Genomic DNA, 24236 nt, shown 5'->3' with positions numbered 1-24236 from the left:
GATGCTTTTAATTTAGCTAAATTTTGTAAAAACAGTGATGGCAGGATGAGTGTTTCATTCCTTGCCAACGACAACTCTAATGCAATGAATTCGTCTTAGGTGCCTGTCTAGGCCTAAGATTTTCCTAAAGATAAAGATAATTGTAACCATAAGCGTGCAAACAAACCAGTGGCGATAGGAGGTCTTGGCATCAGAAAAAGTAGTCAACACAATAAAGCCTTATTCATGAAGAGAATCTGGAATATCCACAACCAACCCAATTCCATTTGCTCCAGACTATATAATGAAAAATGTCTGCAAAATAAATCGATTTTTCAGGGAAATACTCTAAATCCTTCCTCTTCTAGCCCATAATGGAGACAAATGGCCTCCTTAATCCCTACACTACAATTATTCATATTCCATCAAATCGGAAATGGTTTAGACACTCCTATCCAAGCAAATTGGATTCCTCAAGTACAAAACCTTGATCCCATTCAACGCCACCCAATCCAATCGGTGGCGGATCTCATTAACCCCATTAGCCACACCTGGAATCATGATCAATTGAATCACCTACCACCAGATGTAATCCAACATATTATTAATATTCATATTCCTCAAGGCATGCCTCAGGACATAATCCTTTGGCCTCACTCAAAATCTAGAAAATACACAACTGCCACTGGCTATAATTGTCTAATTCAACAAAACAACCATCACAACCTAACCCCCTACCACCAACCAAATTCCTGTAGAAATTACCATGTCCACCAAAAATTCAGCTTTGCTTGTGGAAAGCTATCAATGAAGGTCTACCGACCTATTCCATTTTACACCGTATCAATCTCACCAACTCCAACCGATGCCCCCGCTGTAATAACGAACCAGAAACAGCAGAACACATACTTATTCACTGCCCAATAACAACGACTTCCTGGCATAATCTCTTATCTGCCTTATCAACAGCCCAAACCAACATATTCTCCCAAATCTCCATACACAACCAATCAACCATTTCCCAGATTTTACAGCAAGCTAGCCACACCCAATCAATATCAACTTTCTGCTTTCTTTTCTGGAACCCATGGATAGCCAGAAATGATTTGGTTTCTAACCAACGCCATACAACTCCAGATAACATTCTGGCACAAACATGGAAGCAACACCAGGAATTTGAATGGGCAAAAAAGATAATACCCCAAATTTTACCTGGGATCCACCGGTTACAACCACTACAATAACTACAAGATCAACAACAACAATACTAGCAGGATGGGACAGACCAGAACCAGATTGGTTAAAGATCACCACTGATGGCGCGAGGGGACATCCAGGAATGACGGGCACATGATTTATTTGCAGGGATTCGAGTTCTCAAGTTGTCATGGCACTAGCACAACCTCTAGGAAGAACTACGGTGCTGAAACGTGGGCAACTCTTCTAACATTAAGGATGGCAACGAAAAGACAATGGCAAAACGTTATCTTCGAAACAGATTCGGAAAACTTGATGCGATTTATAAAAACCGACACAGAAGCCCCATGATATATTGCATAAATGATTTCCGAAATAAAAAAGAAAATGCTACAAATTCCACATTGTATCATCCAGCACAACTATAGAGAAGGGAATCAGGCGGCAGATGGTTTAGCAAACTATGGTGCTGATGGAAGTCAGGCGGGTAACTTATCGACAACAATGTGGGACCAGACAATTCCTCCTTTTATCAGCCAAATTATTTCACATGACTCAATGGGTACAAGATACCCATGTGTAATCTCGTTTTAGTTCCTCTGTTTGTTTGTTCAAAAAAAAAGAGAAAAAAAAAACAAAAAAAAAAACGTGCAAACCCTAATTCCCTAGGCGGCAACCCTATCTCCCCTTAAAAAGACAGTTGCTTGCTTTGACTTGAACTGGAAGTCTTCACTTAAAGAATGACATAGCTCCGATGTGAATTTCATCACAGACTAATGGAGATGGTCCTGATTTTCATTCCTCTTCTGATCATTTCATTTTTCCAATCATCTTCACCTTCTATACTTCCAAAATCACCTTACCTTGGAATCCATCCTGAAGGTAATCTCATTTCTCTTTCTTTCTGTTCTATTTCTCTTACGTTTTATTTTACTTTCCATTCTCATCTCAAATTTGTTTTGTTTTTTGTATGGAATTGCAGATGAGAAGTATTATTTTGAGTCGCAGTTAATCCAATGCAAAGATGGATCTAAATCTTTCACTCGAGATCGTCTTAATGATGGTTTTTGTGATTGCGTGGATGGTACCGATGAGCCTGGTAACATTACTCCCAACCCCAATGTATTCCTGTCCTCTCCATTATTATCTTTGCTGCAAGAAAAATACTGCCATTTCTTTTAAGTTTGTTTGGTATCAGTTTCCAGTACTTAAAACTTAGAAATTGACCAATTTAATTTTGGCATGCATGTCTATATTCTAAGCTGATTTTAAGAAATTATATACATGATTGGATAAGTAATGACAGATTGGTTATTTTGAAAATAAAATTTGTCGGCGTTGGAAATTTGAGTCTAAACAGGATATGAAATCGCAATACCACTTGTGAGCAAATCTTAGAGATGCTTGCATGGAGAGAAGAGATTACTTTCCGTAGGTTGATTAAGGTAGATGTATGTGCGGGTTCTGTAAATCTAGACCATACAAATTGAGATCACCATTTCAGACTTAATAGATATCTATGTATCATCAGGGGATTAGGTATACTAATTGATCATGACTGATTACTTCCACAAGTACTGACAAAGAAACACAACTGCTATTGGGATACAGAGCTGAAGCTTTGCTCATTTAGTCGAGCTAGAATGTGCTTCACATGAGCCTAGCTTGACAGTAACTCAAGGTAAAAATGTGTGTTAGTATTACTATATTTTGCTAAGTCATGTAATATTATTACTGAATAAAACCAAAGTTATACAACAAGGCTAAGCAGCCATAAACTGAAGAAATTTACGAACCAAAGAAAAACCAAAAAGAATAGAAAAACACACAGATTCTTTTCAAGAGCTAAATCTGAAATATACTCCACCTTCACACTCCAATCCGCCCAGCCATCCAGGTTTTTCATCATAGAACAATACAGTCCCTCTTGCTAGAAGTACTCCACTCTTGGCCAAGGCTTAGTTACCTTTGTTTTATTTACGTTGTTTAGGTTGTATGCGTAAGGTTGCTGCTTGCTATACACCGATGGATAAAATCTATCAAGACTACCGCAGTTAGCATGAAAGAACTAAGGGGAGAGGAAGTTGGAATGAACTAAATATGAAATATATATATCTCGGTGTTGGTCGGGATTAATGAGGGTGATCTGACAGGTTACACAGGTACAAATTACATGCTAGTTCATGCTCTAGGAGTTTCTTTGTTTCTCCTGGGTTTATTTTTTTGGTCATTGTTCATGCATTCACTTACTCCAACAGCTTTGAAATGATAGCGGCAGTGTACCTGGGCTTACCCTCGTTTTTGGTCACTATTATCATGCATTCACGGGTACACTATCGCTATCATTTCAAAGTTGTTGGAGTAATTGAATGCATGAACAGTGACCAAAAATTAAACCCAGGAGAAACAGAGAAACTCCTGGATCAAATGTTAAACACCTGGAGCATGAACTAGTATGTAACCCCGTGTAACCTGTCAGATCACCCTCATTAATCCCGACCTGTAAAATATCAAGGTCCACGGAGTCAACAACCATAGATTTCACCAGTTTTACTAAGCAAACACTTGTTATGGTAATTAATCAATTATAATTGCAACGTCATTTCATTTTAATGGATAAACCCTAAAGGGTTGTGCTAAACTTAGTAACAATCTACAAAAAAAATAAAATAAGACGAGGGTTGAGTGATTGAAACATTGAAGTTCGTTTATCTACACACCTAGAAAATAAGAATAGAAATATCCAGATATGAATATTGTTATGGCTTAATGGAAAATGAAATTGAGTAATGTCTCCATGAAGGTTGGATATGCTCCACGGGGCGGGTTAAGAAGTTTATGGCAACACTAAAAAATAATTTTGAATGTTCTATAAAAACCAAGAATATGGAAATCATAACAGAAAGACATGAACTAGCCTTCTTACAAGTTATAACTGATCAGGTATACTAGTACCATGCCAGGATCACCTCATCAGGCTTGGAACTAGTTTTACACCTGTGTTACGCTGGCCATTTCCTTTTTTTTTGTTTGTTTTTTTTTGTTTATGAGCTGTGTCGACACGGCTTGGTTACCAAGAAATACAAAAGAAAATCTAAAATACCTTAATTACTCCGCAGTTTACTATTATAACAGTTATGATAATCTTTTAGAAGTTCTACATAAAAACTTAGTATCTTTAACAATAATTCTGCTTCGCCCACCCTAAATCCCATGGTTAATCCCACCTATAGTATGGTTTAACTATTTTATTTCTCGTGTTTCTGTTTTTTCTCCGACATGTTTCTTTTTTAACTTTTTCAAGAGAAATGAGAATAAGATCGAACCAAAACAGAAAAAGTCCAGCGACAAGACATTGATATTCCCAATTATTTTTTTACCATCAAAGACCAGTTCATGATGGTGCGTAAGTTACGTGGATGTACACAATAGTCAGCCTTAATTTTAGGGGTTTCAGGTGCCTAATTACTAAAGAATCAGACATCCTTTATGGCTTACATGAACTTGGAATAAATAAGAAGTAAATAACAAACAAGCTTGACAGTTATTTAAATGAGGGTAACTTTTTTACAGGCTACATATAAGCCACTAATCACATTTAACCGCTTTGAGATTTCTCCAAAGTTAGCACTCTCTGTGCTTATAACCTGATATTGTCAAGTTATAAAGTTTTTTGCAGTCTTTTGAATGTTTCAGGCAATCACTAACATGTGAATGTAAGGCATTCTAAGGAACATAACTTAAATTTTCTTTCAATGGTAACTGGAGTTGTAATTATGTACCCAGAGTTTGCAAAGAAAAGAATTAAAAAGTCAAGCCACGTCATAGGTGGGATTAACCGTGATATTTAGGTTGAGCAAAGAGAACTACTGTACAAAGATAATCTCTAGAATTTTTCTTTTGCTATCTGTGTTAAACTATATATCTACTGTTTGCATACGATATCCCTGTTTTCTAGTTTTTTAAGTTGCCGTAACATACTGGTCACAAGATACCAACTCCGTGTCCTTGTTGTTGTAACACAAAAGTTATACTGAATGTTTAAATGCCTTAGTAAATAATTTGTTCAAATGAAAATTTGTGTGTCATCCTTATGGCACACGGCTTTCATTAGGTTGGAACTACTGTACAAAGATACTCTCTAGAATTTTTCTTTTGCTATCTGTGTTAAACTATATATCTACTGTGTGCATACGATATCCCTGTTTCTAGTTTTTTAAGTTGCCGTAACATACTGGTCACAAGATACCAACTCCGTGTCCGTGTTGTTGTAACACAAAAGTTATACTGAATGTTTAAATGCCTTAGTAAATAATTTGTTCAAATGAAAATTTGTGTGTCATCCTTATGGCACACGGCTTTCATTAGGTTGGATGGCTTTAGTACTTGAAAAATGACCATTCTGTTTCCTGGAGCTGTTTGAGATGTCGCTTCCGGTGATCCTTCTGTTCATTACTTCCTTGCTTGATGTTTATATCATATTGACTTCCTTGCTTGATGTTTTTATCACTCTCGTTATCAATAACAGGTAGCGAGATCTTAAAACATCCACCTGCGATTTTTCTTACCGATTAGTTTGATTTCTCCTGATTGAAGAGGTAGCAGATAAAATTTCTCTGTGAAACTATTGTATAATTTCTCGCTCAGCTAGCTCGTTTAGGTTTTAAAGCTTAACAGTTGCTGTTCTCAGACTATTAACTGACGTTTTGGGACTTTTCTGTAACCTCCTGGAACTGAGATACTCATTTGCTTGCCAGTAGTTCAGGTTGTCGTGCATTCTATGTCATGATTAGTTTTGAAACGAATTCCATGTTATCGATTGTGTTGTCTATTGCCACTTGCAGTGTGTCCAACCCCTTCTAGTTCCTAGCTTGAATTATTCTATTAATTAGCTTGAATTTTTTTTCCTGTATCAAGTCTTCTTCGAATCATATGTATATCGATGGAGCACATCAGCTCCAAGGAGCAAACTTTACTTCAAAAATGTAGGTAGCACCTAAATCTATTCTTGTCTGGAGTGCTCTTATTGATTTAAAATAATCAGGGTGTTGGATATCAAGTTTTTCACGTGATCAAGGAATTAAAGTTGAATTGATTGTATATCGATGGAGCAGAGTTTTGGTTTACTGGTCATGACCATAACAACCACACACAAAAAAAAAATGACATTCGCCAAAGTAAAAGGTCTAAACACAAATGGTTAGACGAGCTGTGCCGAGATTGGGTTTGATCGAGTAAGTGAAGCAAAACACCAACTCGCTTTCAATGTATTTGCAAACAGAACTTGCACTTGTCATCGACGAAAAACGAGCCAAATTTGATAGGAACCTGAATTTTATCGATGTTAGATAACTTATTTCTCCGTCATGGGGTATGGTGTTGGCAAGTTTCTCATGCATCTTACATGCTTGTTGGCAAAGTTGGGTCGTACCAGAAGAGGTTTCTTCTTTTTCTTTTTTATAATATTATTTCTCTCTTTGCTTTTCATGATAATGCTAAAGTTGGTAGATTTTTAATGTTGATTTTATAGACACTTGGGGCAAAATTTTGTTTGCACTAATAAATAGGAACATATGAAAAACATTACTCAAGTGTGTAGGAATATTCCTTATTTGTTGATGGTTGATCTTTCGGTGTTTGCAAGGCGATTTTTCTCATCTCTAATTCCCAAAGAGTACTTTGGTGCCCATCAAGAATATCATCATCATTTGGACAATACTCCCCTGATAAAAAAATAAATAAATGAGAATCTTGTTTCCTAACAATAAAAAGGCTGTGCAGGCAGGATATATATGGTCAAATATGCCTGTTGAAGGGCAGTAGGCCTTAAGGAAACAAAGTTGTAACCTATGAAAGTTTGGCAGTCCAGTCACCTCTTTTCAAGCCCCATGCTAAAGAATAACAATTTATTTATAACACGTGTTTTGCAATTTTTGGGGGGACTCCCCAAAGAGCTTAAAATAACCTTTTTTTTCTTCTGTTTTCTATCAAAAGTAGCTCTTAATGGCACTGGCCAACCTGGTATGCGCCTGCAGCTTTATCACATGATCAGTTAGCTGTAATTTGAACTCAACCTCATGTTTATGTGTCTCCCCAGATCATTATGTTTTGATTTACAAAGGTTCGGTTACACTAAAAAGCAAATGGCCTTAGTATCAGAAAGGTGGTACAGTAAGTGTTTGCTTAGTAAAACTAATCAAGTCTATAATTGTTGATTCCGTAGATGTAGATTCAGATCTCGTTTATATGAGGATAAAAGTAATATGCTAGAGCTACAACTTAATACCATTGCATTTGGATATTATTTATACTTGCTGGTGTTTGATTCTTCAGTATTCGCGATTTTTTTCTTTTTAGTTATGGTTTTTCTTTCGGTATTTTGCTGATGAATATATATATATATATATTGTTTTATTAATTACATACTTAAGCTGCTCTATTAACTTTTTAAGAATACTTTTTTTGCCAGTTAGTGGTGATGTTGATCCTTGCTCCAACCTCGTGTGGGGCTAATAGTTTCCATTTCCCATCTCATGGAAAACGCTTTTTGCTCCGTTTAGCCCTATCGCCGTCCTTTTAGATATAATTTCTTTTTAAAATGTTGACCGACTACAAGTACGAAGATCAATAATATCATTAACTGGCGGAGAAAGCACTCTTAAAAGGGTAGGAAGAGTGTGAACTTACAGATGATCAATTGAATTCCAAACTTTAACTGTTTCCAACTGGTGAATTAAATACTAGTGAGTCTGCAATACTTATGTTCTTCTGTATTTTTGGTTTGTACCTTTGTACTTTTATTCTGATGCAAGAGGGATTTGAGCGCAGGCCTTATGTGATCAACAATATAGACTTTACTAACTTTATTAAGCTAACACTTAGTTTAGTCGTCACTATTGCAGCAACACCTTTTCTTTTTTGGGTGGCAGAAGTGTGCGAGAAAAAAAGACGTGTTGAAAACTGTGTTCATATTAGAAGGATGAGAAATTCTGCTGCCCATTCTGCTCTAGGGGCAAATGCAAATAGACATCTACTTGCTAAAAGGTCCTGTTAGATTTATCATGTATATCTTATACCATGTGTCCAGGGTTATATGCTTGTTAGTGGCACCAGTTTCCAAGTGTCTTAAACTTGGAAGACCAGAAGTAGATTCATTTAGATTGGTGTGTCATTATTTGGGGTTTGCTTCGGTAGTACTAAAATTGATAGACAATAGTCTGCTTTAGTTAGGTTGGCTAGTTTATCATTGTTGACTGCATGTCCAGACTGACAAAATTTACTTTTGATTCTCTCTTTCTTTCTCTTTTAGTTGATTTTATTTATATTTCCTAAAGATTAAGGTAAAGAAAAAAAGAGCATAATATAGGTGTGCATGAAAACTTTCTCTTCGTTGATGGTGCGTAAAGGATCAATATTTCTGAAGGTGTTTATCTGTCCATACGGATGTTTTCTTCGCTAGTTAGTGGCGTTGCTGATCTTTGCTTGTACTTGTAATTAGACGAGTAGCCAACAATAAAAACAAATAAAACCGAAAACCGATTTAGATGATTACATGTTACATCAGTTTATTACTCTTAGTGCCACCAGAATAGTGTTATGTCTGTAATATGAATACACACATACATATTATGGAGGTTGTGCTTGGTGTGTATGATACATTATTTGCTTATGAGCTTCCGGCGACGTTCTAATATTGAAGATAATAGGGATCAATGTTAGACGCCGACCTAAGCATCAAGCTATTACAACCTGACACCAAAAACATCACAAATGATTTTATTTCTTTATTTCTTTTATTAGTTATTTAATTTGAAGTTGGATTATTGTCTGATTACAAGTACAAGTAAGGATCAGTAGTGCTACTAATTGGCAGAGAAAAAATTCTCAAAGGATTGAAAAATTATCCTCGGTAGAAAAATGTCTAAAATCGCTTAGCAATCCTGATTTTGTTTAGTTTTGATGCAAACAAGATGTTAAACCTCTTCTTAGGAAGTTACCAACTATAGCATTTTATCAGTTACCTAAAATGATACTTACAATTCTAAGCTGGTTATTTATGTAGAGTAATAGCATTTCAGGTGAAAAGTTAACACCTTCATGTAGAGGCTTGAACTCTGAGACCTAACAATAAGTGGAGAAGGGGGTAGTGTGGCAGTGGCTAGTTGCATTTCAAATGAGTGAGCATTTGGGAAACTTGGTAGCTATCTATTCCTCCACTCCTCCACTATCAACGTATCTTCCTCATTTTGTAGTCTAAATCTAATGTTATTAGGCTAGTTGCAGTTCAAATGAGTGAACTTTTGGGAACCCAACTAGCTAATTTGCATAATAAAGTTGATGCAGGGCAAGGTTATGCGGCTTATATCTGAATCACACGCTCAGACTGTCTTCATAATGGTCTACCTGATTGCTTTGATGGTACTTACCAGCCTTGGTTTCAGTAATTCCTCCATTGTCCTATCTGCAATTGGAACTTTACGTGATATTTGTTTTGGAAGATTCTATCAGTGGTGCTATTGTTAGAAATATTCAAGGTGTTAAGATGCGAAAGCTTAAGCTGTCATTTGGCCGAAGAATTGATGTTCTAAACAGCAAGTATCATCATATTGATTTATAATGATAGTTAGAATAGAAATGGAACTCATTTTGGTTCCACTATGCTATAAAAATAGACGATATAAGTGTTTGTTTAGTAAATCCGGTAAAATCTATGATTGCGGATTTTGTAGACCTCGATCCAAATCTCGCTTGCATTAGACTAAAAATAGAAAATTAGAGTAAGAGCATAATCCCAGTGTATTTGAGTATTTCCCATATGTTCTGATGGTTGATTCTCCGATGCTTCTAAGGTGTTTCTTCTCAACTTTCCTGTGCACCTTTAGGGTATGTTCATCCCTCCATCAGAGGTGTTTTATTTTATTAGTTAACAGTGATGCTGATTGTTGTTGCTGCTTCTAATTTGACAATAATCTTGTGATTTAGAAGACAATAGATAAGAAAACCCTCTAAGATTTGAGTGTCATGCTTGTAGTTGTGACCTGTTTTCTTCATTTGATCAGATGGATTTATTACTGGGAAACATACCGATATATTTCCTCGGAGGTGTTTGATATACGAATTCCTTGGTTTCTTCTACTTGTTGTCTTCACCAATTAGTTATGCTGTTTGCAAACCCAGGTAATGTTACCCTGAATTATCCACTTGGATATACTTACCAGTCCGAACCTAACTTCACTGAACTACTTGTTAAAGAGTTAGCTGATGAAGGTTCTCTTTCAAATTATTGTACTATTTTGATTGTGTTACGTAAACGTTATGATAAGACAAAATTTTAAATGACTGTTCCCTAACCATTAAGCAGCTCTGTGATCACATAGTAGTCTAGCTATTTATGCTGCTGCTGACCTTTATTGAGATTGTCTTGCATCATCCTAAGTCATGACGCATTCCGGCAGCAACTCCATATTGTCAACATGTGTCTGTTATCACATTCTACTTGCAGAAAACAGCTATACGTTTTCTAAATCAATTTCCTTCTTCATTTAATTTTATAATAAAAACTAGCTCCAGTTTATTTCTTTCATTTAGGTTTATTGTATTGTGGACAGGTACTCCAGCTTGTCCGAGGAGCAAATTTTATTGCAAAAATGTAGGAAGTACACCACGAACATTATTCTCTTCTCGGATAAATGATTGCTTCTGTGGTAAGTTAATCCAACAATAAGTTCGTCTTGTACAAGTCACCTGATTCTTTCGTTTCAGCGCTATTACTGATTTTCTGGCCCACTATTGACTATTATCAAAATTTTGATGATACCAATTTACCAATCATCATAGAATTTCGTTATTATTCAGTCTGCAACTGTTTATACTTACCAATGAATCACACAACTGCACAAAAAAAAAAAGTGATCTACCTTCTAAGCGTGGGTCACTATTGTTTGGTCAATCCGAACAGGAACTGAAATGAAGCTTTTATTTTGTGTTCTGACTGCGCTTTTTGGTGCAAATGTCCTTGTAGACTGTTGTGATGGAAGCGACGAGTACGATGGCAGCATTGATTGTCCAAATACATGCTTCAAAACTGGAAATGTTGGCAGGAAAAACCATAATTATATGTCAAGTAGAATGCATATGAGCAGTTTTGATCTGCAGGACCGGGAAAATACAATGAATCTGGAGGATCTAATTCAGAAACTAAAAGGTATCTGAAGTTTTTGTTTTTGCGCAGTTGAAAGTCTTTGATTCGAAATCCTTAACTAAATTTTCATCTGGGGTTCTCTTTCAGATCTGAAGATAGTTTTCATCCTAGAGGTGGTTCTGGTTAGTATGGTAGCTTTCTATCTCTTCTGTCGTCACATCAGATCAAGACGCCTCCCTAGTCACAAGCGACCAAAGGGCCGGTTTGGGACCCGTAACTTATGAGGGCTGGCAAGATTATATTTTCTTTCTTCGTTTTGTTAGATCCTGTAAATATATATTCAAAGAATTCTGGAAAAATGTATACACGCAATAGCAAGATGATTAAAAGTTTGAAATTGTGAGGCATTTGGAATTGTTTATACTTGTCCCAAGTTTAAGTTTAGCGAATGCAGGAAATTATCTTAAAGAAAACCTTTTGAACAAACACATTTTATTAATCAAGATAATTTTGTAATATAAAAGAAATTATCGAGTCATACACAACAATTAATACAATCAAGAATTTTAGTTCATGCTTCAAAAAAGAAAAAAAAAAATTTAGTTCAAAATCTTGGAACTAACAGATCTGAGAGCATCATCTGCAATGATGCTGTACATCTTTTCAGTAGGATGAACTGCATCCCAAAATATATACTTGGCCGGGTCTTTGCATGTGGTCAATCCCTTACATGTGTCTCCAAACTCTATTTCCCCTGTTCCACAACATCCCTTGGATGTCACTGTAAAACCTGCACAAATTTATGCATAAAATAAGTTTAGGCAGATGCTAATGTAAAATTTGAGGTGAACTGAATCAAACAAAAAAAGACTCAATTTTCTTTAGCGCTGTTGCCCACTAGTCTCACACTGCACAAGTAAATAGTTAAGATAGCATGCGACTGCCACCTATCCATGGGCAGCAAAATCTCTTATTGACTTGTGACGCCAATTGAGTAGGACATTTCACCCGACTCCAAACAAAAAAAGCAACTAAATTCGAGAAACTTGCAAGTTGCAACTAATTGACCTTTTAAATGTTTGTACATGAAAATAAGCAAGGTATAAACTATCTGGAACGTACCATATTTTTTGGGGTTGTTGATTGCGCTTTGAATGATAGCATAGGCATCAACATAAGCACTTTTAAGCGTTTTGATGTTGGCAATTGCAGCTCTAACCTTGGTGTTAAAAGTGAATGAAGCATTGTTAAAACTTTCGACACATGCTCCTGATGATCCACCCATTAGTATCTTGACAAGCGGCATACATCCTAAAGGTGGAACCCCAACTACAACCAATCTGGTGGCTCCAATTCTATGCATTTCCTTGATGTCTTTGATCATACATGATACCAAGAAATCCTCATATTTATCCAGGGTAAATTCTTTAGCTCTGGTAGGTTCGATGAAGTAATTCTGAATGAAATCGTTTGTGCCCATACTCAAGACAAAGATTGCATTCCCAATGATTTCAGATGCTTTCTTTTGTCCTACCAATTTCGTTAGCCTGATCTTGTAGTGCAGTAAATACTCTATCTGCTTAGAAACTGGCAACACATTCTGCAACAATAACAACAACAACATCAAATAATGGTGGTGTCAAAAACGTACACTGCACACCTTATTTTCACAGGAAATGCAAGCCACAAGTATAAACTAGTCGAAAATGTTGAGAACGATCTCAGAGTTTTAGCAAATCAAGTATACAATGATCTTCTGCCACTTTACTTGTGACTACTGCTGATTTGTTTTGAGTTGGTGAGGCTTAGGAACTTAATAGTGTATCAGGTTCACATGTGACATGACAGTAAAAAGAGAAGACTAAGCTTCCGTACGTGACAGTAAAAACTTAAAAAGACTTGGTAAACCCAACAGAAGTTGCTGTGCCTAACTATGTTTCTAGAAAATGGTGATGTTAGCAGTTTTACTTACCGTGAGGTTGGCAGTGAGATCATCGTAGCCAGAAGCTGCAGAAGCAAAACTAACACCATGTAAGATTTGATTGTTGGTCACATTTGGCTCTAGATATCCTGGAATTATTTTCGTGAAACCCAACGCCTCCGCTGTATAAACATAACAGTCAGTTAAAACATGAAATGGAAGCCGTGACTTCAAAACCAAAAGAAAAAAAAACATCTGCATTGGATTCCATACCGATGAAATCCGTCGTTAATCTTCCATTGCAAAACCTTCCAGTGGGACGACCACCATAGAAACTCTTCCCATAAGGTGCAAAATTACCCTTAAACGTCGTAGAAAGACGATTATTGTTACCAGGATCAACACTAGAATCACCAAAGACCAGAATACATGTTACATTATTTTCAGCTGCTAGTTTTCTCAGTTTCTGTACATCAACTCTTTCATCACTTGTATGAGCCTCCATCAATGATGGCCATGCCGAAAAGACTACTAAAACCAGTACAATCATCTTAGTAATTGCCATGGCCATCCAAAGAAGAAGACGTGGTTATGGGAGTGAAAAATTAGGTCTGTAATATTAAAAGAAATAAAGAAACAAGTGTGTAAGATGAAGAAGAGATATGAATTCTGAATGAGTTGAGACTTGAGATAGTTTCAATTTATAGCAAGTGTGGTTATGTTGCTGTAGTTAAATAATGAAAGGTACAGAGAGTGTGTGGGATATAGGAGAGTTAATGGTGTGTGTGTGTATTAAATTTGACTATGTGCATCAATATATATGGACCCTACTGATATGAATATGGTGCCTTAATGTATGCAACAATCATAATTGTTTTTAAAAAATGAAAGAAATCCCAGTGTTTCCCTACTCGGATTCTCTTTAACCACTTGTCTTCATTTTCATTTTTTTTTCCTTGAATTTCTTCTGTGGTTGATTATACAGACTTGACAGAAACTGGTCTCGCATGATAACTGAGCAACATTATCCGCTGGGATTAAGATATCTTGTCTTTTGGTTTTTATTCTGAATCGGGCTCACTTGAGTCTGACTCGGCTGAAATTTGGTACATTGGGATTTGTCTCATGCATTTAAATCAATCATATAACTTTGTTAGGTTAGGTAGATATCGGTCATGTCCAAATCGGAATAAAAACAAATGAAGGCCGGTGCTTGTTTTTTCTGGCACTAGTGGCTCTGAGCCTCCGACTGACTATAGATAGCATATCAAAATCTCAAGACAGCAGAGAGACTGTTTTATTCATCGTTGAAAATATTCACAATTAAAAATCAAAACTAGTCAAATAAAACCAAGGTGACCAAACATGTGGTACAAAAAATCCAGCCATATTATTTTTAATAAATGAAAATCATTTAATTAAAAAGTGACACAAAAATTCCAGGTTCAAATAATAATGTGCAAATTTAGTTTTTATTACTTTAAAAAAAGCCAAACATACCTTTTTTACCTTGTCTTCTTCTTCTTCTCTCCTTTCTTTTTTCTATTTATGCGGTCTTCATCTCCCCACCACCATTAACACCACCAACAACAAATATCTCTCCATGAACACCATCGCAACACCTCCGTCACCACCACCAACAACACCTCCGTCACCACCAGCAGCAACACCTTCGTCTCCTCCACGAAACGTTCGTCTCTTTTTCTTTTATTTCTATTCAGATCTATCACCAACAGTAGCTCCGCCACCATCAAACCAACCGATGTGTCCAGATCCGCCACCAACAGAACCTCCGTCTCCTCCATTAACACCATCATCACCTCCTTCTCCTCCATTAACACCATCATCACCTTCTTCTTCTCCGTCTACAGTTTTTCCATCAACAACACCGCCTCCTCTTATTTTTGTTTTTCCCACCAGTACATCAGATCCGCCACCAACACTACTTCTACCTCCTCCTTTTATCATCTAAAACCACCACCAATACCTTCAAATCGGCCACCAACAACACCTCATCTACAATCAACACCAGTACCTGCAGATCCGCTCCCAACATCACCTCCGCCTCCTCGTTCAATCCTCTACAATCACCACCACCACCTTATGATGTTTTCATCACCAGCAAATGATGATACATCTTCAAAGTCGAAATCAATATTGTATTGGGAAATGACAGATTTATGATGAAAGCAAAATTGGTTTCATCAAATTCTGACAGTTTTGGTTGGTGAAAACAGTAAACTAATGATGAAACCAAATTTGGTTTCATCATAAACTTGCCTATTTTCTGTCATGAAACCAAAGATTTTAATGATGAAAATTAAGTTTATGATGAAACCAAATTTTGGTTTCACCTGATTTTTGTCTAGTTTATTCGGTCTGACTTGGAAGACGACATGTTTGGTTTCATCATTGAAGTTATGTTGGTGAAATGACAATATGTGGTTTCGATTGTATGTACAATGGTGGTTTTGATTATATGTGTGTATGAATTGGGAGAATGTGTATAGCAGGGTCTGGTACTGGTACTCCAGGTATTGATGAAGAAGTTTTGTTGGTAGTGGTGGCCTTAACTGAAGTTATGGAAATGATAAAGAATGGATTAACTGAGTAAGGGTGGTGCTAATGCAATGAGAGTTGTAGTTGAGCTTCAGGTGTTGCATAAAGGACTGGTATGGGTTACAATTAAAGAGGTGTATGTATGCATTGTTAAAAGTGTAATGAATTGGCTGAAGTTGATGAAACCTAATTAGGTTTCATCGTATTTTTTTCATTTTGTTGAATATTAATATCTGTGAAGCCAATTTTTGATGGTGGGATACAGGTGTATTAATTTTTGTTGAAACTGGTTGTAGTTGAGGGGGGTAATGGTAGTGGTGGTTGTGGTGCTGGTGGTTGTGGCAGCGATGGGGGTGGTGCAGTTGACTGTGGTGGTAGGTTTCATCTTATTGTGGATTGTTTTTTGTTGAAAGTAGTCTTAGTTAAGGAGGTAATGGTAGTGGTGGTTGTGGTGATTATGGTTGTGGTGGCGATGGGGGCGGTGCAGTTGACGGTGGTGGAAGGTTTCATCTTATTGTGTTTCATTTTTTCTTTTTCTTCTTTCTCCTTTCTTTTATGATGAAACCAAAATTTGGTTTCATCTTATTTTGGTGAAACCAATTTTTGGTTTCATCATTTTTCTGGTGGTGCCGCGGTGGTGGTCGGTGGCGGCGGCGGCGAAGGGCGGTGGTGGTGTTGCTGGTGGTGGGTTGTGTTCGTGGTGATAATATAATAAAATTTAAAGATTGGGTTGATTTTTGTTTTTGTTGGGGTGATTTAAATAATAGAAAGATAATGTAGACAGTTTATGTTAAATGGGGTTTTTGTGAACATTTTGTTTTTGTGAAGTTTTTGTGCAGGGATGTGACACCTTTGGGGTTATAACTCGCGGACCGATTAAAAATATAAATTGTGTGCCTATTTTTGGTGTTTTTACCGACACTTGACATATACAAGACTTGCTGTAGTATACAAGAATTTTATTGAATAATAAATGGGAACAGCCATTAAGGATGTGACTGTCTGCATGTGTGTACACTATATACAAACTACAGTGCATTTCAGCAGGGTTATAAGTACTTACATTTTCATGAGTTCAGACTAGCTTACAAGTCAGACGTAAGTGGGGGTTGGTTTGTTAGATGTAATGAGTCATGCTATAACTTAAAATCGGTCACCACCACGTTCTTCATTCTCTTCTTCTTGGTCTCTCACATTAACTGCTGGTGTGGCCAAAGTTATTGGTGGTCACCTAATAACTACCCACAGCCAGCAGCAGCTTCAACTTGGACGTACGCCTTTGGCCTTCGCTTATCCTCCCGCAGTATGAGTAATCAATGTTATTCCTCGCGGCCTCCATATAAGTTGACCGTAAAAACTAACTGCAACATGAAGAAATTTGCGATTAATTCAATTTTGGTCTACAAAAAGGGGTTGTTAGAATGGTATAACTGTGGAACCGATGCATTAGATGTGTTGTAGACTGGTGTTTGGAGGAAGTTGAGCATTTAATTTGATGACTTCATTACTATTAGCAATGTACTTGAAATTTTATAAGGTGATATGTCACAGTCATCTCTATGAAGAGGATATGGTCCTGCAGCTGTGCTGCATTCTTTGGTGTCAACTCCATAATTTATATTTTCAGTATTATTCATACTGTACATCTTGTTTTGTTTCTCGTTTCCCCGAAACTATTAACACTTAGAAACTTGAAAACATGACGTAAGTGCCTTTTCTTTTTTTCATATTTGCTAGGCAAGCGAAAGATTATACTGAGTGAAATAAATATTTGCAAGGAGAGAAAAGGTGAAATAAGTAATTTAAATTTGAGCACCAGGTTTCAATTTTCAACCGCCCATGTCAACTCTCCTTTCCGGGTATTTTTCACCACTCCGTTTAACCTCCCATTTTTTCCTTGCCTGCTTCCCTCAACGGTCGACTCAACGGCTAATTTTCACCGGATATTCTAACCGGAGTTTAACCAATGACAACCAAAACTCACCATAATCAATGTCACTGCAAGAAAAGAAATCACTCGAGTAGTCTCTGGAACTGCGAAGATGGATTCAACTTCTGAATTCAAAGACAACCCAAACTTCGCTGAAATCACACACCTCACTGGCAATACACTCATCACATACAACATATTCATCACCTCCATCACTGGTGTCACTACTGTTACCCAAATAGATACTAGTATTAGTTTTGTCCCTCAAATCACCATCTCTGGTATCCTAAAACCTGGATTTCTGCAGTGCTTCAATTTCTATAACCTTAAACCCAATCTCAAAGGTGTAAAGTTGAAATTGAAGATCAATGTCTATCCTGGAAACTTCTTACTAATTGGTTTTGACAGATTAAACCTACGGACTCACCTTACCATCATCCTCAGTTTACCTATAAAGGCAAAATCAAACCACTCTTGGATCTTCATCTCCCTTCCAGAATCTCTATGCAAGGCTGGTAACTCCATTGATGAACTCGAGCATGGCAACTGTGGACTCCCACTTAGATCTCATCAAGCTACTCTAGTCATGACTCATCTGCTGGAAAGTGCTGACCTCTTAGTCCTTTGTAATAATTTCCCTACCTCTCTGATGTCTGTTTATTCTACTGCTATGTATTTGCACTACTTTCTACTATCTTTTAGTTATTGTATGCCTAAACATATATCTTTTAGGAACTCTAAGTATGCTAACATTTGGGTCAATACTTATAAGCTCTCAAATAAACAAACGAAACACAGAAAACCCATGAAAACCTGCATAACAACCATTCCACAACCCCTCCCTGCTTTTCATCCTTTTAACCATGTAAACCTTACCTTTTATGCTATGTTTCAAATCATGGACAATAAAAAACTTAAACACACAATTTCAAACTTAGATCACATTATAACAAATCATAAACATATCCATTCATCTATACATTCACCCATTGTCTTCAATTCCAGTTCACATGATACCAATTTCAACACCACTAGTTTTAAAATCACTTGTCTGGAGTATATAAGCAGAACACCGCAAAAAACAAAAAAATGGGATACTTACATCACCAAAGTTCAGGAGCTAGCTGCCTCCTGGTCAAGCCCCTGGTGCAACTCCAGACCCTCCTGCATCATCTCCTGCCCCTCTCATTTCAGAAACAGTGTCTTCTGGTGCGGCACATCTCCTAGGGACGGAATAGCTCCCTCCATCATTTGTTTGGGGCAAGGGAAGTACCCTATCCTCTGCAATCTCATGCGGATCTGTAATCTCCCCAGGACCAAATATAGAAATATCATAAACATCTTCAGCCATTTGACGCATCACAGGTGCCAGCATAAAGATGTTTGGGAAAACCACAGAATCATTTGGAAGGCAAAGAGAATCATTCTCATGGATTCTAGCCTTGCACGCCTCTGGAACTGGTGCAGAAAAGAATCCTTGCCTAGCACTGCCACAGACTACCCGCTGATCTCCAACAAGAACCACCCCTTCATTGATAACAAATTGACTTCTATCAGGATGTACAGCATACAGAACCCATCCATCCTGCACCCCCTGAGTTGAGAATGCGAACCCTGCTGAGGCTCTTGTCTTCCAACACCACCAGAAGCGTCGGAACAACCCCAAGCTGCAACCTTCTCTTCATCTCCACCATTAACACCACTTGTAACTTCATGCATGTTCTCCTCTGGAAATTCACTACTGCTATTTATTTCTACCACCTGTCAAAGTGGAGAAAATGGAAATTATTGGTAATCAGATTCTTAAATACACAAATCACTGCAGTCTACAGCTATGAAAACCAAAATCGACAGCTAGGCCTTGCCTATTTGACTATGAATGTCAAAAACCAATACATGTTTATCATGCATATCAATCTTGGGCTTCTTTACCCATGGAACATATCTGGTCAATCGATCTCCACTCCTAGATGGAAGCTTATTCAAATTCTGATAAGCATTTTGGCTCCTCTTCGACATCGAATCAATGGGCAAAAAAATGCTTGGAATTATCAGGTCTGGAAATTGAAATTGCTCTCTCTCCAGAAGGATATATGGATGGGAAGACCAACAATTATCGCATCTCAACCATCAATTAAACATCATAGAGATTGGGTTATCCGGATCTTGAGGAGGCACATGCCTACTGGATGCATGCAATGTTCTATTGTACGCTACTCAAGTTTATTGGCTAATACGAGGCGACAACCAATACTTGGCAGTTACTACACAAGCAGGAACTCGAATTGGATTCTGCCTCCCCCTAACCCGGTTTTGGCACCACATTTCGTCCCGCAAACGGATCCAACACAGCGCAGCAGAGTCATTACTGTGGAAGGAAGCTGGGGCTCAACAACAACTCATCCAACAGAAAACGTTAACTAGAATTTCATGAACAAGCCCACATACAACTCAAGGTATACGGTTAGAAACCGCACGTGCTTCAGGTATCACCTCAACCACACGTGCTTCAGGTACCACTTCAACCAAAATCTCAGGAATAAGACCAACTGCAATACAGATCATAAGGTACACATTTGCACGTGCTACAGGTATGATCTCAATCTGGTCCTTAGCCAAAGTCAGTTCACTACTACCATCATTGTTTCTCAAGTTACTTTCCTAGAAGCTACAATGCAGTTCAAACTTGAGAGAATCTTAAAGTACATAGGACTACCCAACCTCTTACCTCTAAACCACATAAATTGGTACTCATATATGACTTCCACTAGGGAGCAAAGCCTAAGTCACTATCAGCATATAAAGTACATACCCATCACATGGAAAATAATAAACATGAATTGTCAAGATAATAGTTTGAACAAAAAGAAATTCCCTCAAGCTAAATTCCAAAAAATATGTTTTTATTTGCTCATCTATCACCCGTATTATGGAATTTGTCTTGGTTCTAGCTTGGATGACAGGTTCTAATCCAACAGATTGCTAGTAGTCAAGGTCATCAACAATCTCAGCTCTGATAAGGAACCCCCTAGCTGGAGTCCATGGTCTTGCGCATGGCCCCTGACTTACAGCTCATCTATCTCTTGGTTCCATCCATTGCAAATTTCCCAACTGCAACAAAACAACAATATGTACTATCTGAACCTCTCTGATCAACAATTCAAAATTCAAATTAAAGTGCACCACAACAATACAAACTCTCCCTCCAATCTAAAACCCCTCTTTCATTCTTATTACTTGAACAAACACCTCAACATAAACTTCAGTATACACTCTTTCACGGCCTCATCTTCAGGAACTAAAAAATCTGAAAATATTGACAATCTATTGAAACAAATGAATTCTTCCCTAAATATCCCAGAGGATTTGTTCCCAAAAGTCTTTATAAATCAAGCCAATGTTTTACCAAAAAAAAAGGAAGATTGGAAACGGGTTTTCATTGGAAGGTGTTGCGGCAAAATTTCTCATGAAACAAGAATTATATCCAGATTCATTAACAACAACTGGGAACTACGAAGAAACGCAGAAGTCTCACTTTGGAGGAAGAAAAGAAACTACTACCAAATCAGGCTGACTAGTATTGAGGACTACAAAGTTTTCAGGAAAGGAGGAACAAGAGGTATCTTCGACAAGCTTATTGTTCTTACTGAAGTTTCATCCTCAGGACCGGATTACATTGATGAAGCAAACTTCTACAAAGTTTGGATCTGGACGCTGGTGAAAAGAATACCAACTCACATCATACCGACATACGCAATCTAATTGGACCAGCTGGAATTTATCAAGGATCCAAGAAAGCCTATGTAAGAGAGATGAGAAGAATCTGGAAGTCCTGCTCACCATAGACGTAACTAAAGCTCTAAAATATGGTATCGATGCTTATGAGGATGCTAATATCTCTTACTGGTTGGAACTGGCTTATGCTCTTAATGGAATAACTTTCTGTAAAATTTGTAGAATTCTCGATCATCCTGGTCCTCTTTGCTTAGAAGAGGAGGAAGATTCTCACAAAACTCCCAATAACCAATACACATCCACCTCCAAAAATAAATATCCATCAACACCCACTACCCCTTCTTCTTCTAATACCAGTAACACTCCGTCCAGCAGTCCGAAAAAACCACCTCTTATCCGCCATTATACTGATAAAGCTGTTGCAGAAGAGTTTGCAATCAAAATGAGAATTGCTCAACAGAAGATTCTCCTTCAAAACTCTTCTGAGAAATTGGATGGTTTCCACAATATCTAATCTTCCAAGCTGGTATAGATCAACCTATCACTGGTGACATACCCACTACCAACCCTGAGGCTGTCGCCTGCTAGAAAAAACACAAGAAGCTAGTGGAAAGCAGCAGAAGCAAAGAGTCTTTGATGAAGAAGATAAGTAACATCAAGGCTGCAGCAAGAAGGAATTTCCCTACCATTTCCACTTCCACTGAACTAGAGGAAACAATTGACCCTGCAACCATATTCCCAAAAACCAATAACACCAATCATCACATTAATACCGACATTACTTCAAACAATGATCTCATGAATCTTCCCACCTTAGATGATGTTCAACATCAGATGATGGAGGAGTTTGACAATCAGAAAAAGCTCATATGGGAGAAAAGAAAAACTGAGTTTAAGCTCAAAGCTGTTGATTATGAACAACATCCTCAGCTGTTTGATACCAAGAGAAAACTGTACAACCTGCCCACCTACCCTGATCATTAATCTTTGCAGTGGAATCGGCATCAATCAGCCAAAAGGAGTAACATGCAGAATACCCAAATGGAAGAGGACCATATGACAAAAGAAACTACTAGCAATCTGGAAGGAGTCAATCCATTTAACACACCCCAGGTAAAATCCATACAACACTGCAGTATACATTGTCACAATGACATATTTGCCTTTTTCAAAATGAACTTGTGTCTTTGGATTATTCTAGTCATAATGCTAGGAATTTCTGCATAACATTACTAGGCTACAAAATTACTATCTTTAATTATCCTATCATATCTTACTTTTGGCAATTTTACTCCATCATAACTTGGAACTGTCAAGGCATAGGAAAAGCACACACTATTAGATACCTAAATAACATGCTGAATAAACATAACCCTGACATATTTTTCATATCTGAAACCAAACAACAATCTAAAAATCTTAAGAAAATCCTAGGTAACATAGGTGTCACTAATTTCTGGTTTGTAGAACCTAGGGAAAATCCAAAACTGCTGGAGGTCTAGTTCTTGTCTGGAAAACCAATCTAGATGTCACTATTGAGGACTTTTCTGACCATCATATTAGTGCCACTATCCACCCTTTGCATGGAGAGCCTTGGTTATTTACTGGATACTATGGTAGCCCTTATACTACTTGTGAAAAGCTTAATTCCTGAAAGATGATTGAAAATACTTATGCTGCTAACTCTTTTCCTTGGTTAATAATGGGAGACTGCAACTTTTTCCTTCATGAACATGAGAAATTTAGTCAACATCCCATTGATCAAGTTGAAGCTGATATATTCTTAAACAAGATTGAAGAAGAAAATCTCCCTGACTTGGGTTACACTGAATGTCCCTTCACCTGGACCAACAAAAGAACTGGTCCCCAACTCACTGAGCATAGATTAGACAGAGGACTAGCTAATGAAGCTTGGCTATAAAATCAACCCAACACTACCATCTCCAACCTCACTGCCATTGCATCTGATCATAATCCTATCATTCTCAATACCAATCCAACATGGAAACAAGGTCAAATCCCATTCAAATTCTTTGGCCCTTGGCTCAACCATGAAGACTGCAAAAGCATTATAGTTGAATGCTGGAAGGCCAACCATAAAGGCTCTCTAGCCATAAAAATAGCCAGGAAACTCAGGGATATAAAAGTTAGACTAAAGAAATGGAATAAAGAAGTGTATGGCAACATCAAGAAAAATTTAGAAGAAAGCATACAACACCTGGACTGGATAACCAAGCATCAATTCAACTCCAACAGAGGAAAAGATCTTAGAGAAGCAAGAATTCAAGTGGAACATTGGCAACAAGTGCAAGTCATTTTGGAAGACTAAGAGCAGAGATCAACACATCAAACTTGGAGACAGAAATACTGGATATTTTCACCTAGCAGCCAAAAAAATATATAGAATGAATAAAATTGATTTTATACAAAAAGAAGATGGTACTTGGATACAAGACAATTCTGAGATCACTAAGACTTTCACAACCCACTTTGCCAACATGGCAACTGCTGAAACCATAAATATCAACCCCTTCATTCTAAACCTCATTCCCACCACCATTACTTATCAAGAGAACCAAAACCTTACTAAAACCCCTGAGGCTCTGGAAATTAAAAATATTCTCTTTAGCATGGCTGGAGACAAAGCTCCAGGACCTAATGGCTTCCCCCTAACTTCTTTCAAGATAAATGGGATATTGTTGGAGAAGACATCATACACATGGTTCAACATTTCTTCACTTCTGGGCACATCCTAAAAGAAATGAACTCTACCT

The 24236-nt window shown here is 37.4% G+C and overlaps 2 protein-coding genes across 2 annotated transcripts; one reads left to right on the top strand and one right to left on the bottom strand.

Annotated features, from left to right (window-relative positions):
* The first annotated feature begins 1841 nt into the window (after window positions 1–1841).
* Window positions 1842–11738, top strand: LOC113348770 (glucosidase 2 subunit beta-like). Its single transcript, XM_026592629.1, has 5 exons — window positions 1842–2058; window positions 2159–2275; window positions 10785–10880; window positions 11198–11380; window positions 11465–11738. The coding sequence occupies exons 1-5, from the start codon at window positions 1953–1955 to the stop codon at window positions 11599–11601; spliced, it is 639 nt and encodes a 212-aa protein (XP_026448414.1). The 5' UTR covers window positions 1842–1952; the 3' UTR covers window positions 11602–11738.
* A 60-nt stretch (window positions 11739–11798) lies between these two features.
* On the bottom strand, window positions 11799–14137 carry LOC113348769 (GDSL esterase/lipase At5g45950-like). Its single transcript, XM_026592628.1, has 4 exons — window positions 13512–14137; window positions 13290–13420; window positions 12440–12917; window positions 11799–12107 (listed from the first exon to the last, which is right to left on the bottom strand). Exons 1-4 carry the CDS (start codon window positions 13807–13809, stop codon window positions 11917–11919), a joined length of 1098 nt encoding a protein of 365 aa, XP_026448413.1. The 5' UTR covers window positions 13810–14137; the 3' UTR covers window positions 11799–11916.
* Between the last annotated feature and the right edge of the window lie 10099 nt (window positions 14138–24236).

The sequence above is a fragment of the Papaver somniferum genome, chromosome 2 (genome assembly GCF_003573695.1).
Source record: "Papaver somniferum cultivar HN1 chromosome 2, ASM357369v1, whole genome shotgun sequence".
NCBI lineage: Eukaryota > Viridiplantae > Streptophyta > Magnoliopsida > Ranunculales > Papaveraceae > Papaver > Papaver somniferum.
This window is presented reverse-complemented; position numbering and strand designations above follow the sequence as displayed.

Excerpts from the sequence above, each read along its gene's own strand:
- LOC113348770 (XM_026592629.1), top strand. The coding sequence starts at position 1,953 with ATGGAGATGGTCCTGATTTTCATTCCTCTTCTGATCATTTCATTTTTC. Across the intron at positions 2,059-2,158 it reads CCTTGGAATCCATCCTGAAG|ATGAGAAGTATTATTTTGAG; the intron begins GTAATCTCATTT and ends ATGGAATTGCAG. Across the intron at positions 11,381-11,464 it reads TCTAATTCAGAAACTAAAAG|ATCTGAAGATAGTTTTCATC; the intron begins GTATCTGAAGTT and ends GTTCTCTTTCAG.
- LOC113348769 (XM_026592628.1), bottom strand. The coding sequence starts at position 13,809 with ATGGCCATGGCAATTACTAAGATGATTGTACTGGTTTTAGTAGTCTTT. Across the intron at positions 13,421-13,511 it reads ATTAACGACGGATTTCATCG|CGGAGGCGTTGGGTTTCACG; the intron begins GTATGGAATCCA and ends ATGTTTATACAG. Across the intron at positions 12,108-12,439 it reads CAACAACCCCAAAAAATATG|GTTTTACAGTGACATCCAAG; the intron begins GTACGTTCCAGA and ends AAATTTGTGCAG.